We start from the raw sequence: 16,397 nt of genomic DNA on the forward strand, positions 1-16,397 counted from the left end.
ACAAGTGATCCCTTTTGTTGGCACTCTTACCTTGCCCTGCTGGTCAGTTTTTATCTCCCAGCCACGAGGAAGCTCCAGTCGGGTATCAGCAAACATGTTGATAAAATTTACCAGGTCTCTGTTGTGCTGATAGCGCTCAAAATTGCGAGCATCTCTACGGATCTTCAGAATCATATGCTTCAAGCATGTACTGTTAGTGAAGACTCGATAGGCACTCTAAGAGGTGGAAAACAGAAGTGAGGAAAACCAGTTCTGATGTCAAAACAATATATTTGGTTATTTCATGGGACATATGCCCAAAGAACTGAAACAATTCCTTCTAGAGTAAAGAAGCATTTCATTTCATTGTTTTGATTTGAATGACTACTTCACATGAATACCTAGAATTAAGAAATGCAATCTGGAAAGTGAAATATCCCAAATGTTATGCACGGTTTGCTTGTGCATGAACCGCCTTTCTAATGCACTCCAAACAGACAGTGAGCTAAAACATCACACACGCAGGATGAATGTAGTTGTGCCTATTTCAGTGCTTTCACTGGTCTATTCATGTGTGACTGGATGAAGCCAGAAAGATGCAAAGATAGTTATGAATGTGTATTTATGCTATAATTCAAATCAAGATGCATGTGACAGGATTCATGAACTTAAAGAGGACTACAGCGCAGATGTCTACATCTAAGCTTGCCACTTTATGGTCACTTCATAGCCACAAGACAGAAACGGACACTTCAAATTGCCTATTTCTGGAAGATACGAATTGTTTCCTGTAAATGAGTATATGTTTCTCCAATGACCACAAAGCATGTCAGATAGAGATATTTTCATGAATCAGATGAATGCCACCCCTCGGGCAGCTCGTTACATCTCACAATGGTCATTAAATACACCTAGAAGAACATGCCCTGGTGCAGTTCCAAGCGAGTTAGTGTTGATTCTGCAGAATAAGGACCAAAGCGAACTCTGTTGCCACAGTGTACTCAATAAAGCACAAACCACGCTTTTTCTCATCTACATGCTACTCTTGGGATCTTTCACTTCAGGGTAAAAGCTCCTCAAGACAGGGTAGGAAAGTTTACAAAAGCTTACCTCTAGAGAGAAAATGAGTGCATTGGTTCTGCTGGTCAGTCCAAAGGCTTTAATTACTCACTAGAATAATAAAGGATCACTGGAGGACTTGTGCCTCCAGCAAAGTGAGCCCCAGTGTGCAAACCTGTAATCTGCCCAGATAATCTGACCCAGCAGCTTTTAGTTCTCAATTTCCCAGTACTTTTTAATGCATCTTAACCACTATATGCACTAAACACTGGCAAATATTATCTTTATTATGTAAGGCTTTATCAGGGTGGTAGTGCTTAGAGGAGAATGCTCCCTCTAGCACAGGGTCCTTAATTATAGCAAGGGTTGTAAACATTATGAAATCACAGAGATATAACCTCTGCCCTAAAGATATGACCTGGTTATAACCTGGGAAAGCTTCATGATCATGAATGGGTAAGATCCCAGCCTACGCCACGACAGAAGTTGTATTTTGATCTCGTGTGTGATCAATGACTGTCTGAATATCTCTTAGCTGCGCTAAGGGAAACAAAAAACATAACGTAGTTTTATTCCTCCGTGGAAATAAAATATCTCAAAAATTAGAGCCTTTCCCTTTTAGTTCTAACTGTGGGATAATATTTTCCAATCCCCACTTCATTGGTATAATTAATAGCTTGAAATTTTAATAGGGGCTTGTGGTTAAAATATTACGACCCTGTTAAGCCAAAAGTTATGTGGGCCATTATTCCTGTATAAGTGGAATCTGTATGACCATTTGACAGATGTTTCAATAGATCATTCTGGCTTTCATAGTAGAGACAACTTTATATAGCTCAAACTGAAGGCCTCTCTTACCTTTTTTATTTCAGTGAGAAATAAAACTGGGATTCAGTCTCTTGTGAGCTGTTCCTCACACCACTATGGAATCAGTTGCTCATTTGGCAAAAACTATGCCAAATGGAAATGATACTGCTCCCAGCTATAAATCATCATATAGCAGCGCATCAATGGAAGACATTATGTGCCCTCCATCACCTAGTTCAGGTAATATCAGATGAGCTAATATATCCCTTCCTCTGTGGATTTCACGGGCAATAATCTCTGGCAGATGGAGATGGACAGCTGGCTTGAACCCGCAAAGCGCTACAGCCAAAACTTGATGCCTGTAGTTAGCAAAAGTCTTCTGCTGACCAACTCCTGAAGTGCTTTAATTTCTTTTCCTTTAAAAAGAGAGGTCATCCCTACCCAGAAATGGATGACTTTCCAAATATTCCCAAGTCTTGTGCAGATGTCTACCTGAGCTACATTCAAGATAAGGGAAACTAGGACTGCATCTCCTTGCGGCATTTCCCTATCTACTTCCTCCTGGTTGCCCTATCACTAAATTTTTCCACTCTGCTCCAGGTCTGCAAGAAAGATTACAGATTTATTGCATTAATGGCAAAAGAAAAGTTATTTGAATTTTGAGAATTCATTCTCATTGTTGTGTTTTCCGAAAGAGCTACACTGACTCAAGTCAGTATTTCTTTCACTGCATTATGCCTGCATCAATTAACAGTGTTTTCTCTTTATTTCCCTGAGAGTTGGTGGTATCCAAGTAAGATATCTCAGGAACATGCCTCTAAAGGTAACAACCACACTCGCTGCAGCAACAGACAACAGAATCAACCAAGCTGAAAGCAAGGGTTCCTGCTTATTCTGGAAGGATAACATTAATGAGCTTCTCTGGACCAGGAGATTCCTTGTATGAGGCAGATTTCCAGCAAGAAAGTCCTTGGAGCAGCCTGTCTGTATTGTCCCCAACCTGGTCTGGTGCTCAGAAAGAACAACTAAGCCCTGAATCATGCAGCTCAAATTCACTGTGCATCCTCCCTGCAGGCCTGGGGTGCAGCACCTGGATTCAGAAACCAGTAATGTGAGGAGAGCAAATCATAATTACTCACATAGTTTGCATGCAGCACAGTGAAGAACTCAGGATTGGTGATGAACTTCACAGCTGGAGACTGCAGCAACAAGGTGATTTTTTGAGAATTCACAGGAGAAAGGGAACCTTCCCTCCTAATCTCTGGACAATAAACACAAACAAGCAGCAAAATCCTATTAATGTAGTGGCAAGTGCAGTCTATTTTTTAACCTTTAATAAATGGCTGCAAAAGTGATGGTATAAAAAAGTCACCATCCTGCTCAATCCACCTTCCTTCTTTGCGTCTCCTAGACAAGTCTGCTGGCAAACTGGCACGTTCTCCTTGTGGTTAGTGGTGCAGTGCTTACAGTAGAAGGGCAGAAGCTGGACGCTTTTGTGTACTGTATGTTATAATACTCTGTCATATCTACTGATGCCTCTAAATATTGATGTGATTGTAACAGATTTACCAGCTGATTCAATTCAGTATTGTCACCCAGGTCCTGACTGTTTCTCCCAGTGCTAATTTTAGAGAGATCTGATTTCCCAATCCAGCTTGATGAGAGCAGAAAGCATTTGGTAGCAAGACTTGGTTAAGGCAGCCCCCTGCTCAGCCACTCACATCCATGCTGGTGCTGCAAAGCATTGTCCTTTACTAGTAATCACACTACTTTTGGAAAGTTCATGGTTCTGGAGACTTGTACAGTCAAGAAAACAAAAACAGACACAAAGGGATTATTTTTAACCTGTATCAACTCATGAAGCACGGAACTGAGCATTTGAGAATGTAACTCTGTAGAGGTAGGAACTCCTTGACCTTCTACAGCCACCAGAAAATACTTCCTACCGTGGAATTATAGCTTGAGTGTGCAGTTCTAGTGTTTTCAAATACAAGCCAACTTTTATTTGTACTCTGAGGAAGTCAGATGAAGACATTATCAACAGAATAAATATAGATTCTCATCTTCTTTTCTTCCTGCTAGATACCTCACATTATTTTATCCACTTAAAACTGCAGACTGGATCCACTGTTAAACTGTTGTAAATGAGTTAAACTGATTTCTACTGGTTTGGATTAATGTGCCTAAATTGTATTCCTTCTGACACTTTCAGTTAAAAGGCAAACAGCAAATGTATCATACTGCAGCTTTTTCTTATTCTAGTGTGCTTACATCACCCTTGATTTTTTAATTCTTGGCATTTTATACAATATTGATTTCTTCTTCTAAAAGCAAAGCACTTACCTATAGCAAAAACAATTACCTAATCACTTCAGATGACATATATCATACTCATTGGGTCTTCAGGGTTAAAAAAGTGAATGTTACTTAATAAACTGACTTAAATACTTACTGGTAGCAATTCTTATTGACTTACTATTTTATTATGTAGGCTATGACAGTAAGTGATTACATGTGTTACAAGTAATGACTACATTACTTATAAGTTAAATACTAATAATCCAATGTGTACCTCCTTTCCATCTCACACAGAGGACTGGATTCTCCCTGTAAGATCCAGTGTAGGTAAAAGGCTGCCATAAACTGCAGTACAAAAGATTGTAAGGAAGCTTTGAATATCAAACATTAAACAGTCTTGGACAAAACTGATTTTCATGTTAAAAATACCTAATGGATAAACAGGCAAAAATGAGTATTTTTCTAAACTTGTTAAAAAAATTTAAAAGTTCATTGCTTCTCTGCGTAATTCTTCCTATTCAACATGGAACAACAAGGAAATTCAAGGAGATGTTGTGCTGGTTCTTTCCCTTTGCCAATGCTATTTACAGAGGGATGGCAAAAGGACGGCAAGAAGTCAGACTTCCAGCAGACAACACAGAAACCAAAGTTATGTGGAAGTGAGAATGATCCAAAGGAAGAGAACTGGCTGCTCATTTTGGTGGTAAGAGTTCTCAAAGCAGACAGCCATTTTTGCATGTCCACAAGTTGCAAAGCAGGCACTAGAGTGATTGCTGGTGTTTCTTACCTGAAAAAGTTACAGTATGATTTCACAGATGTTTTAAGAAACATCTTTAAGATGACTACCACCAAAAGGAGTAGAAGAGTTCCCTGCCATCCCATCCTGCCCTGGGTACATGTTATCTTCTCATTCTTATCAAATTCTTTCATCTAATGAGCCAGATGAAAGAACCAATCTGGCTATAAACAAGATCAATTACAAGGAACAAAGCCTTTTTCATGCAGATCAGTTCTCTGCTCTGGTATGGGGTCCTGTCATGTAAGTTAGTGATGAGCAAAAAGAACCAGCTGTGCCTCCTTCAGTGGCAGCCCAAGCTTACTTACATCAGCTCAGGGATATCACAAAAATGGAGCTATAAACCTACAAGTATTTCATACTTGATGCCAGGGTTGCTGCAGGTGAAACTACATGGGCATATGTGGCAGTTCAGAAGCCATGCCCAGAGAGAATGAACTGCAATGCCCTAAGATAAAAAAATCACACTGCAGCAAAAATAAGACAGGGCTGGTTTTGCAACTACTAAGGTATAAAAACCAGATATCTTTCACATTTTAATTTCAAATAGCCCTTTACTAAAGTAAAAATACTTTGTCTGTCTCAGTAGCTGTTAAAAAAACTGAGGCCCTTTGAATCTAGCTTTGTACCTGTAGCTTCAGATCTAAAACTTGCAGCTTCAAGTCTGAACTTCTTTTCTTTTAACTAGATCTTGTAATCCATACAATAAAGTTCCAGTCTCCCATATAAATGCAGATTTTCTCAGAACTGAATGCCACCATTGAATGGCACCGAACATACACCACTCAACAGCTTCCCCCATACCTGAGCTTTGCTGGGAAGGCTCTGCCTCAGAGTCACTTCCTCCTCCGGTGGGAACTCTCTCCACCCTGTTGTTTACTACAGCATCATCTTCAGTCCGCTCTGTGGCAATAGTTCGCTGGATATTTTGGTACCTGCAGACATTTGGAGAAAGGAACAACATGCTTTAGTTAACAGAAGAGCTTTCTGGTGCCTTCTCCTTCAACAGTCAGCACCGGTTTTGAATGACTCCCATAGTTCTATCTTGAGCACACAACAGAGTAAGGGTACATCCAATTTTTCTCCTTCAACTGATGCAGCTACTCACACTTGGGCCAACCATTACTCTGCTAATATGTCCTTTTGCACTGACTGACAAATAGCTACAGAGAGTACAAAGCAAGGAACACTCAAAGGTCAAATTTAGACAGGTATTTAGGCTACAGGTTGCTACAAGGCTTTCCTTTAAAACATCTGGATGTCTGCAACCTGAATCTACTGCTGGATAATGGTTCCCCCCCTCATTTAGTCTTATGGTAGCACAACCAATGAAGTAAGGATCAATCCTGTGATGCACTGAGTACCCTTAAATCTTATGACAATGTTGGATGCACATGTTCGTCCCTAGAAAGGTAAAGGTTACTAAGAGTGTTTGCAAAATGTTTATTACAATATTGCACAGCCAGCAGTTGGGTACACTTCCATTTCAGTAGGCAATATGGACTGTAAACTAGTAGGTAGTGTGACCCCAAACAATACAATCTCACTGATATGACAGCCACAGGAAAGTAGAGTAGGATGTAACACATGAATTGAGTGAACAGTGTGAGGATATGTTACGTTGGAAATCAGTGGGCTTGGGCATTTAGTCATTTTATGATGACTAGCTGCAGAGAAAGGAAGAGGCAAAAATACAGAGATATGAAAACAACAGTGAGGAGGATAACAGAAAAAAATGCCTTAAAAAACCCTATTGTGGTGTTTCCATACTAATCATGGAACTAACTGGCACACTAGTTGATGTCAACGGGACTGATTATAATCTTAGGGATGAGTCCAGTCCTAAATACCAGCTCATGAAAAAAGTATGTACATGGCTATGGGAATAACCTGGAGTACTTTGAATCTGCAGTACACAAAACAAGTTCTAGTTAACTTGTTCACTCACAGACAGATGAGTAAGATGAGAGATCAAGATTTCTTTGATTCTACTGACAAGCTATGAATATAAGTCTTACATATTGAATAAAAGAATATATTTTATATACAGAGACAAAGACAAGCAAAAGAAAGCTGCATAAACAGAAAGAAAAGAAAGAAAATAGGCACTCTTAATCATTTTAATTAGGTTTACTCCACCCTAGTATTTTTAATCCTTATTTCTGGATTGCATTTCCATACATATATAGACCAGAATAGCTTTACTGCCTGCATTTAATCTGATCTAGCATTGCTTGTCTCTCATTTTCCTGTCTTACACTCTTTCTACTTTCCTCATCTCAAGTTCTGACTTACAAATTTCACTTCCTTTCTCTCTCTTTATTAATGCATGCTTTATTCCAAATCAGAAGCTAGTCAGGAGTTAGCTCCTCAAAGTGCAAGGGATCACTAAAGACAAGCAGTTAGGATTTGGCTTTTGTGTCTCTCAACAGATATCATCTCCAGTAGCTCTCTGCAACCCAATCTTGGGCAGATGGGCTGGAGATAATTAGGAAAAACTATTAAAGTTTTAATAGATATATTCTAAAGCTTTCACAGTACTATGTGTGTCCCCAGTACTCAAAGTCATGTGAAGCTACATTTTGTGTATATTCTGACAGTTTAAGTAAGCATCCATCTTCACAAGGAAACTCTGATAGCAGGTTTCACAACAGCATGAAGTTACTGCAGCTTTAAACCCTCTGCTTTAGAACTATGTTTTACATTTTTATGCATTTGACTGCAGGCAGTTGAATGAACTTTCCATTCCAGCACCCTCCAGTTTTACAACACCCACATGCAACAGAGAGGGGAGGAAAAAAAAGGAGTTCATATAATCAAGGGATATAAGCACAAATACGAAAACAACCTTGAAGATTCAATTTAATTAGATGGTAGAAACTCCCTATTGGCAAACCTTATGGAGTAACACTAGCTGTATGCCAACAAAAAGCTACACTTTTCTTTTGGGTCTCTATACTATAAAATAAACTTATATAAATACCAGAAAATGCCAAAGTTGATGGAGAAAAAATTGAAAGTGCAAAAGTTATGGGAATACCTCTGGAAATTGCAGTCTCCTATCAAAATGATTTGTCAAAGAAATGGAGGTTTAGACATACCATTGTGTGGATGTCTTATAACTATTCAGGTTATCATTTATCATGTTATTTCATACCTTTTAGATTAATGCAAAGACACATCTAGATGTACACATGCTGCAAAGCATCTTTCCAACAGAGCTTGAACAAAAGGCTGTTATCTGGTTTGCTAACAAGTAAGCGAGGCAAGTAGTGCTATAGAAAATGAGCATGAGTCTTTAAAATAAGAAGTATGGCTGTCTTCTTGGAGTTTGCCCAACACCTGGATTCCAGTTTTGCATTCCCTGTATACTCAAGTGGCTAGTACAGCTAATGGGAGCACAGAAGGAAAGCAGGACTAGGCTCAAGCACAGCTGTAGGGGTTATTTTCTTCAAGCTGAGTTTCCAAAGCTTTGTGGTTTTGGCTGGGCTGGAAATACCAAGCTTCCTTGTAATATTTTGGTCTTTCCATTCCCTTCCACAAATGAAACCAGGAAACTGGAAAGCGAGTAGATTGGTTTAAAAAGAAAAGTCGCCAAGTTTTCTCAGACTGCTAAGTGATCCTGAGTCCAAATTTTCTTTGAGGTTAGAGCAAAAGTTCAGGCTGCTGCTAATTCTATCAGCAAGGTCTATGCTTGCTGTTGCCTCACCTAAAATGATTCTCGGGTATGTCTGCTGAAGAGCATTTCAAATAATGAAGTTTTAAATACAACAAAACAGTATTTCTAAAACGAGTGCTTAAAACAAAGTCTGATCCTCCACAGTGCTGAAAATAACCATTTATGAAAAGGGGTTTTCCTCATAATCCTGAAATCTGGAGACATGAAATAACTGAAATTAGTTTTAGGACAACAGTAACTGAAAAACTTACAGCAGCCACATTGAAAACACAGCAGTGCCTTGTCATTGGACAAACACCCAGAGATCTAGGATGAATCTCTTACTAGAATCTTAGAAACTGTTCCCAAACATAGGAACAATAGGAGACCTTTGTATTCAACTTCTCAAACCAACTGAACTCTTTGGAAGACAGTAGAGAATCATCAGCTTTCTTCCGCTGTCCCAAGAAGCCATGACAGTTCACATTAAATTAAGCTGCAAAGTGCTTGGTCTCCAATGGAACATGGGTAAGGAGAGATATGTCACTGCTGAAAAAGCTCTATACTTCTCACTTTGCAATTGGATATGTGAATACTAAGACTAGTCAGATTCAAAGGTCAGTCCCATTAACTGTGAATTCACAACCCAAACCCATGACAATCAAGGCATAACCATGAGAGCCAGGCAGCCTACATGAAAACATGGAATAATCAATTTTGAAGCAAGGAGGTCACAAAGACAAATGTGATTAACCTTCATTAACTAACAGAATGGTAAATGCCCATGCAGACTCTCTCAAGCACTTGTTCCTTTCCTGGCTGTGCTGCACTTACATGAGTCCAAACTCAGCAACACAAACCCAAAAACGAAACCCCACCAAACAAAAAAGCTGATGTATGTCAACCACGTGCTGGGATGCATCAAAAGGAGTGTGTCCAGCAACTCGAGGGAGGGGATCCTCCAGCTCTGATCCACCCTGAGACCCCCTGCAGTCCTATGTCCATCTCTCTCTGGGGGCAACAACACAGGAGGAACATGGAGCTGCTGGAGCAAATCCAGAGGAGGCCACAGAGATGCAGCGAGGCCTGAAGCAGCTCTGCTCTGGAGCCAGGCTGAGAGAGCTGGGCTCGTTCAGCCTGGAGAAGAGAAGGCTCCTTGAGGGGAGACCTTAGAGTGGTTCACAGTGCCTAAAGGAGCTAGAGGAAACCTGGAAAGTGGCTTTGGACAAGGGCCTGTAAGGACAGGACAAGGGGAATGGCTTTAACCTGACAGAGGGGATACTGAGATTAGACATTAGGAGGAAGTTCTTCCCTGTGAAGGTGCTGAGGTGCTGGCACAGGGTGCCCAGAGAAGCTGTGGCTGCCCCATCCCTGGCAGTGCTCAAGGCCAGGTTGGACGGGTGTCCTGGGTTCAGCAGTAGCAGTCATTTTTCTCCTTAAGGAGCTAGTACAGTGCTGTGCTTTGATCTTTTGGCCTGGGAACAGTGCTGATAACGCCGATGTTTTCAGTTGCTGCTCAAATGTTTGGTCTGGCCAAGAACTTTCTGAGCCTCATGCTCTGCTAGGAAGGAGGGGAAGCTGGGAGGAAGCAGAGACAGGACACCTGACCCAAACTGACCAAAGAGGTATTCCATACCACAGCACGTCGTGCCCAGGATGTAACTGGGAGTTACCCAGAAGGGCACACTCTCTCTTCTAGGGGGGGGACTGCAGGGTTGGACGAGGTATCGGTCAGTGCTCGGATGGGGGGAGTGGGGCGAGTTATCTGTTGGCTGGTGCTGAGGTGTTGTATTCTCTTCCCTTGTTATTTCCTTTATCATTATTATTATTGGTGGTAGCAGCAGTGATTTGTGTTATACCTTAGTTACTGAACTGTTCTTATCTCAACCCGTGGGAGTTGCATTCTTTTCGATTCTCCTCTCCGTCCCTCCAGGAGCAGAGGGAGGGCAAGAAGTGGGGGGAGTGAGTGAACGAGGTTTGTAGTTGGGTTTAAACCATAACAACGGGGCTTGAAGCAACCTGCTCTAGTGGAAGGTGTCCCTGCCCATGGCAGGGGGTTGGAAATGGATGAGCTTTAAGTACCTTTGAACCCAAACCATTCTATGATTCCATGTCTAGAACAGAGCTTTCTGTGGTAGATAACTTGCTTAAGTGGCAGCCAAATAGTCTGAGCTTTGACATAGTCCAAATCCCTCTTAAAGACAAACGCTAAATGACAGAAAAGTCATGTAAATCCCCTTAAGAAAGCTACGTTAAATATTCACTTATTTTAGTGTGTCTTCCATAAGACATAACACGTTATGAAACGCTATCCAAAATGATGAATTTTAGTGAGGAAAAAAAAGAGAAATTCTTCAAGAGCGTGTTTATGGTGTCAACTTAACCTGCTAAACAACCCCTTTAAAAGGGCTGGCTTGCTCTCTACAAGTTGCATTAGTTTTCTAGTTGTCGCTCAGGGCCCAGTTCTCCTCACACGCAGTAACACCCAAACTATTCTGCACTCTTTTCAGAGTACTTTGAAACTCTGCATCCTTCTCTCATCTGTGGATCTTCCTCTTAGAATACAAAAAAGACCAAAAAACTTCTGTGGCCTTTTGCGTGCTACAATTAGAATATAATTTCTGGTTTGCTTGTCTTTTTCTAGAACCTGTACCATTACATTACGCAGGGAATTAAAAAGAAATCCTTTTCTGAAGTAAAAAAGGAAGACTTTTGAGCAACTGTTTATTTTTTCTCTTTCCTCTTAAATTCAGTCTGAAAAACAAAGATGAAAAAGAAATGATAAACAAACCTATGTGTGGACTACTTAAAAGGAAAATATTCCCCGTGTTAAGAGATATCTCAGCCATCTCAGAATGAACTGACAGATTTACAGGCCCCAGTGTAACACTAAGCAGATCTGTCTACATCTAGACATGTGTACAGTCCTATTAGAGCAGTGCTCTGTCCTAGAAAAGGAGACAGACCTTTCAACAGGCCTAATTAGCTTGAGCAGAAATGCCACACTGATACAGCAACACTATTTCAGTAACAGCTCAGAAACCTCCACAGCGTAGCAGTAGATGCTGACCCACTGGTAGCACTCTAACAGTTAAGCAGCAAAAGCAACTCCATCTTTTGGAAGAACACTCCCTTCTCTTCTGGGAGTCAGCTCAAAAAAACTTTCCAAAAGGCTCTTTCTGCTGTTTGAAACGTTTTGCAACAGCTTTCACTCAACAGCACTTCTCATTGGGCAAGTTCGGGTACCAGACACCCACAGGAGGGTAAAAGAGACCAGCAGTGGGGACAGGAACACGTACGCTGGATTTGGACAAGGAGGAAAGATAAATCCTCAGGGAACCAATGCATTGCACTGGGGAGCACAGATCTCAAGGGATTAGTATAGCTGCAAATGCTCACCGCCGGTTCAGCTGCTCCATTTGCTGGATGGAGCCAGATCTGTGGATCCCATCCGGCGTTGCCGCAGTTGTGGGGCGCTGCCACGTGGTGGTTCGGTTGACATGATCCACGTAGAACACCCTCCCATGGCTGTCTATCCGAGCTTCCCAGTCTAGGGTTGGAAAAAGAGGAAGGGGTGATGCTGTCAGTATGATACCTTCCAGAAAACTTAACTGTGGGAGATATATATATATATATACACACACATACATGTACACAGACAGGGTATATACACACAAGAGATACCATATATATAGTCTACATGCTTACAATATATATTATGTGTATATAGTCAAAGTATACATTCAAATGTGTATATATGCTATGTGCTTGTCTATATATATGTATAGGCAGGATATGCATATACATGAATATTTCACACACAGCACATAGGTAGCCTATGGAGTTCACTGCCATAGACTATAAAAACCAAGTGGCCCCAGTTTTTAAAGGGCTAGATAATGTTACAATTAGTAGCACTAGTTGGCTGGATTGATTACAGGTCAGGGTAGCCACACAGAACCAATCCTTAGTGGAAAAGGATTATATCTGAGCTAATATGTCAAATCCCATGGGTTCGTTTTTGCTGTGTTTCAGAACAAATGTGTTTCATTTCTCTCTCTTTTTATAAAGTGGCTTCGAAGGATACCATACAATTAAAGGCTCTCCTGAAAACTGATCAAAGCCTGGTTGGACATATCCTTAGAAATCTCTCTAAACAGATGAGTATCATAAATCTATTGCTCTGATGGATGATGCCGAGTAGACTGAAAGTCTGCAGCATAATATTGAGCCTTCTATCACTGTTGTTTCCTTCTAATGTTTATATGGTCCCATGACTGAAAACTAAGTTATTTGGTATATGATGGCTTGTGGAAAATGGTAATGTTGATAAAAGAAAAGGTTTTTGAACAGGAGAAATTCAGGAATGAGTTAGCTAGCAAAGTCACATATCAAATTGGTTGGAATGTATGGAATAGTGATATAAATTCAACTTGCTAGCTTCATAGTTTTACATGATTCATCAGTTGATGATGACAGAGCTATGTAAATATATGCACATACTTTCTACACGTGTTTATACACAAACCTCACTCACATTCACACACAAATGCACATATGGTGATTACCTTTGGTGGCAAACACTTCATCTTATTCCCAAGTTCCTACTATGATACCCTCATCCCTGATGAGTCCACTCCTTCTATGGATCAAGTTCAGGATCAGCTGGATTTCATACTTTATGTATTTTATCTCCTACAATCTAAGAGTAGGACTGAAGTTCTACCTCTTCCTGCTGTATCTGGAAATGTATCCTTCATGACCAGTTCCCATCCCCTGAATGCTGGCCCTGGCTAAACTCAGTTTCCATACCTGGGCTGGTCCCAGCCAAGTGTAGGCTGTGTGAATTCTATGGCTGGCTGCCCCTGGCCTGTTAACACCACAAACCTTAGAAGAGGGTCACTGGGAGTCCTTGGGGGCATATTCTGTAAGACTCTGACACAACAACAGCCATATGCACATGCATTATTTCTTTCAATGCTGTCTGGAAGTACCTGACTCCTTACAGACACAAAACCTATAGCCAGGTACACACACCGTGTCTCACTGTGAGCATCACAATGTAACTTTCAGGAGAGGACTCTCTCTTCCTCCCACCAGGTAAAGATTTCCAAGGATAGTGCAGCTGTTTCAAGACCAAGATCAAAGCATTGTGAAAACAATGTCTAAAACATAAGACAGTGAAAAACAGCACACCAACAGATGCACATTGAAGGAAATCAGACTGACACATAAGGCAGGCTGAAGGCCAGTGCTTTGCTGAGCACACTGTCGCTGGTGGCAGGTGTATCACTGTTGGTGGGAACGGTCCTTCTGGAGCTATGCACTATCTGCAGTATCCTCAAGGAAATAATCTTGGCCAGAACAAAGGTGACATGATCTGTCTTACCATCACAAAGATATTCGTTTTCCTTGCTGTTGTCTGGCAAAGGATAAATCCTTCACCCCATACTATTGCAGTATACACGTAAGAAGTTGAGAATAATAAAGGTTGATGGGTAATTAGAGGCTTGTAGACAGTGCCGCAGATCTACACTCTAGGCAGTCTACACGGAAAATGCTAACTGGTCATATTGGTCTGAAGTCTGCTGATGGACACTTAGTAAGAATAATACTAGCCAATTACACAGTCAAACAAGGGATTCTCATAATCCAGCCCTGTGCATGACCGGCTCTAGAGGCGATGTAGCAGTCTCTCTTATCAAATGCAACTCAGAGTTCCTAAGCTCCTAAGCACAGTAGCTGGAAATCTAGGAGCAATGAAACTTGCACAGAGCTTGGAGGTCACAGTAAAAACATCATGCCAGGATCACACAGACTGGATCACAACTTCAGGAAGATGATCTCTCGGATGTATCAGACATCCAGCAGTGGTCTGTACAGACATGAACTGCACCTATCAGTAAGTGATGCTTTATTCATTACTTTATGTGTATATACACCTGAAACCATGGGTTGACGCTTGCATTGGCATGCTCAAATATTAGCAACTGCATGTCACGTGGCTTTTGAGAAACCTGCAGCAGTATTTCTCATCAGCTGAACAACTCTTCTTCTGGTCCCCCAGGAAGGCTGTCAGAGGGTGGCAGGAGCACTTTCTGCCTGCCCACAAGAGAACCTGCAAGTCACACAAGTCACTGATGTTGCATACGATACCAGATTTGTGGACAGATGGATACCTGCACAGAGAGACAAACATGCTGATAGGTGAACAGGCAAACAGGACTCTGCTCCTGAGCTGTGCTCAAGTCCCTTCGTGCTACTTCAGGGGCACAGGGGATGAAGGAAGCAGCCAAATCTCCTCAGGGCCTTTTGTCTATTTTTCAGGCAAAATAAGACTGTGACTACAACACAGACCAACCTCCATCTAACCTTCAGAGTCAGAGCATGTTGGAGCACAGGGCTGGGGACAGGACACTGCTGGTTCTGTTCTCCATCAGCCCAGTCATATTTCACAGCAGCCTTTGAAACCGCTCTGGTTTGTACCAGAAGACACAACTTTTTCTTCTGGCAGTACCACAATCCTGGCAGGGCAAAGTAAATACACTGTCTTTCCCTTTCCAAGCTCAGCCACACCTTCAGCAAAGAGCAGCTCTGAACTGGGCACATGTATTTTTCTTGGCCTCAGTTCTGTAGGGTTTTCACCAGTACTGGCAAATATACACATAATAAGGGGTGACTAATAATGCCGTCATGAGGCCGTGCAAACTCTGAAAATCTCTCAATCTTGTATAGACCTTTGCATTCAGACTGGCCATTATGATATTCCCACATAAAAAATGAACCTGTTCTAACTTACTTTCCTACATAACACTGTCTGAAACCCCAAATGTTGTGGGGTTATGATGAAACAAAGTTACTAAGAAAACTATTCAAAAGACAAAGAAAACTGTCCAGAAGGTTCTCCATGACCAAAGCAAAACCAGTCAATTTGCTGAATGTACAGCACTGGCAAATCATCTTCAGCTCTATGGCAGAGGTGAATGCTGCATGTGAGAAGTAAGCCAGGTTTGATCACACTTAAAAACGTTTAAAATACAAAGTTTCTTCCTTTCGCATGATTGAAGAACTATTTATCTAAGACTAAGAGGCATTAAAGGCACTGAGATAGCGATACTGAATGCTAAAAACCCAAACATTTCTAGTTTAAAGCTACAGTTATTATTTTGAAATGACCTTAAAATTTCATGAAGAGTTTTTGGAAGCAGGCTTCCTAGGTGATATTACTAAATTCAACATTTTTGCTCTCCAAATTAACATAGTCTAGTCCTACAACGATAAACATATTTAAGCCACACTGTCAGCCATTGTTGTAAAAAGTGATGTTATATGCAAACGCTAAAATAGAATCCTACAAAGGGGTACCAGTTCTGTATCATCACACATTGCATTTCATGTCCTTAAATCCTATCACAAAAGCACTTGTGAAAACCAATGGTAGAAATACTTACCATTTGAGGATAATTATCAGAAAGAGGAAAAATGTATTGAATTGGTGATGGAAGAATACGGAACAGATTCACACTGTTTTGTTTACCTGCGGTGATGTCAGTGTCCTATCATTAACATCATTAATGGGGAATGTGCCCTATTTCCAAAGTCTTGAGGTAAGAGTGGGAGGAAGAGAAATATTTGCCTATTACAGAGGTAACCATTCCCATTTCATCATTCACTGGCAAGCCACAGTGGTACTCTAATAAGACTTCATGGGGTCAAAGGCATTTGAATCATTCATGCTACTGTGCAGCTGACGCCAGCATCTGGGCTATTTTTGGCTTAGGGAATACTGACAGAATGGTT

At 41.1% G+C, this 16,397-nt stretch overlaps 1 protein-coding gene across 5 annotated transcripts in view; it reads right to left on the reverse strand.

Annotated features, from left to right (window-relative positions):
- The window catches only part of HECW1 (HECT, C2 and WW domain containing E3 ubiquitin protein ligase 1), a 253,047-nt gene that overhangs the window by 53,458 nt on the left and 183,192 nt on the right, over positions 1 to 16,397 (reverse strand). For all 5 annotated transcript variants that reach the window (XR_010609789.1, XM_065665693.1, XM_065665696.1 and 2 more), the window contains 4 exons: positions 11,997 to 12,147; positions 5,744 to 5,874; positions 2,985 to 3,106; positions 31 to 216 (listed from right to left, as the gene is read on the reverse strand). Coding sequence is in view for 4 of the 5 variants with exons in the window: in XM_065665693.1 (XP_065521765.1) it covers positions 31 to 216; positions 2,985 to 3,106; positions 5,744 to 5,874; positions 11,997 to 12,147 (590 nt within the window). In the remaining variant the exon portion in view is untranslated. The remainder of the gene's footprint in view (positions 1 to 30; positions 217 to 2,984; positions 3,107 to 5,743; positions 5,875 to 11,996; positions 12,148 to 16,397) is intronic.

The sequence above is a fragment of the Lathamus discolor genome, chromosome 2 (genome assembly GCF_037157495.1).
Source record: "Lathamus discolor isolate bLatDis1 chromosome 2, bLatDis1.hap1, whole genome shotgun sequence".
Classification (NCBI taxonomy): Eukaryota; Metazoa; Chordata; class Aves; order Psittaciformes; family Psittacidae; genus Lathamus; species Lathamus discolor.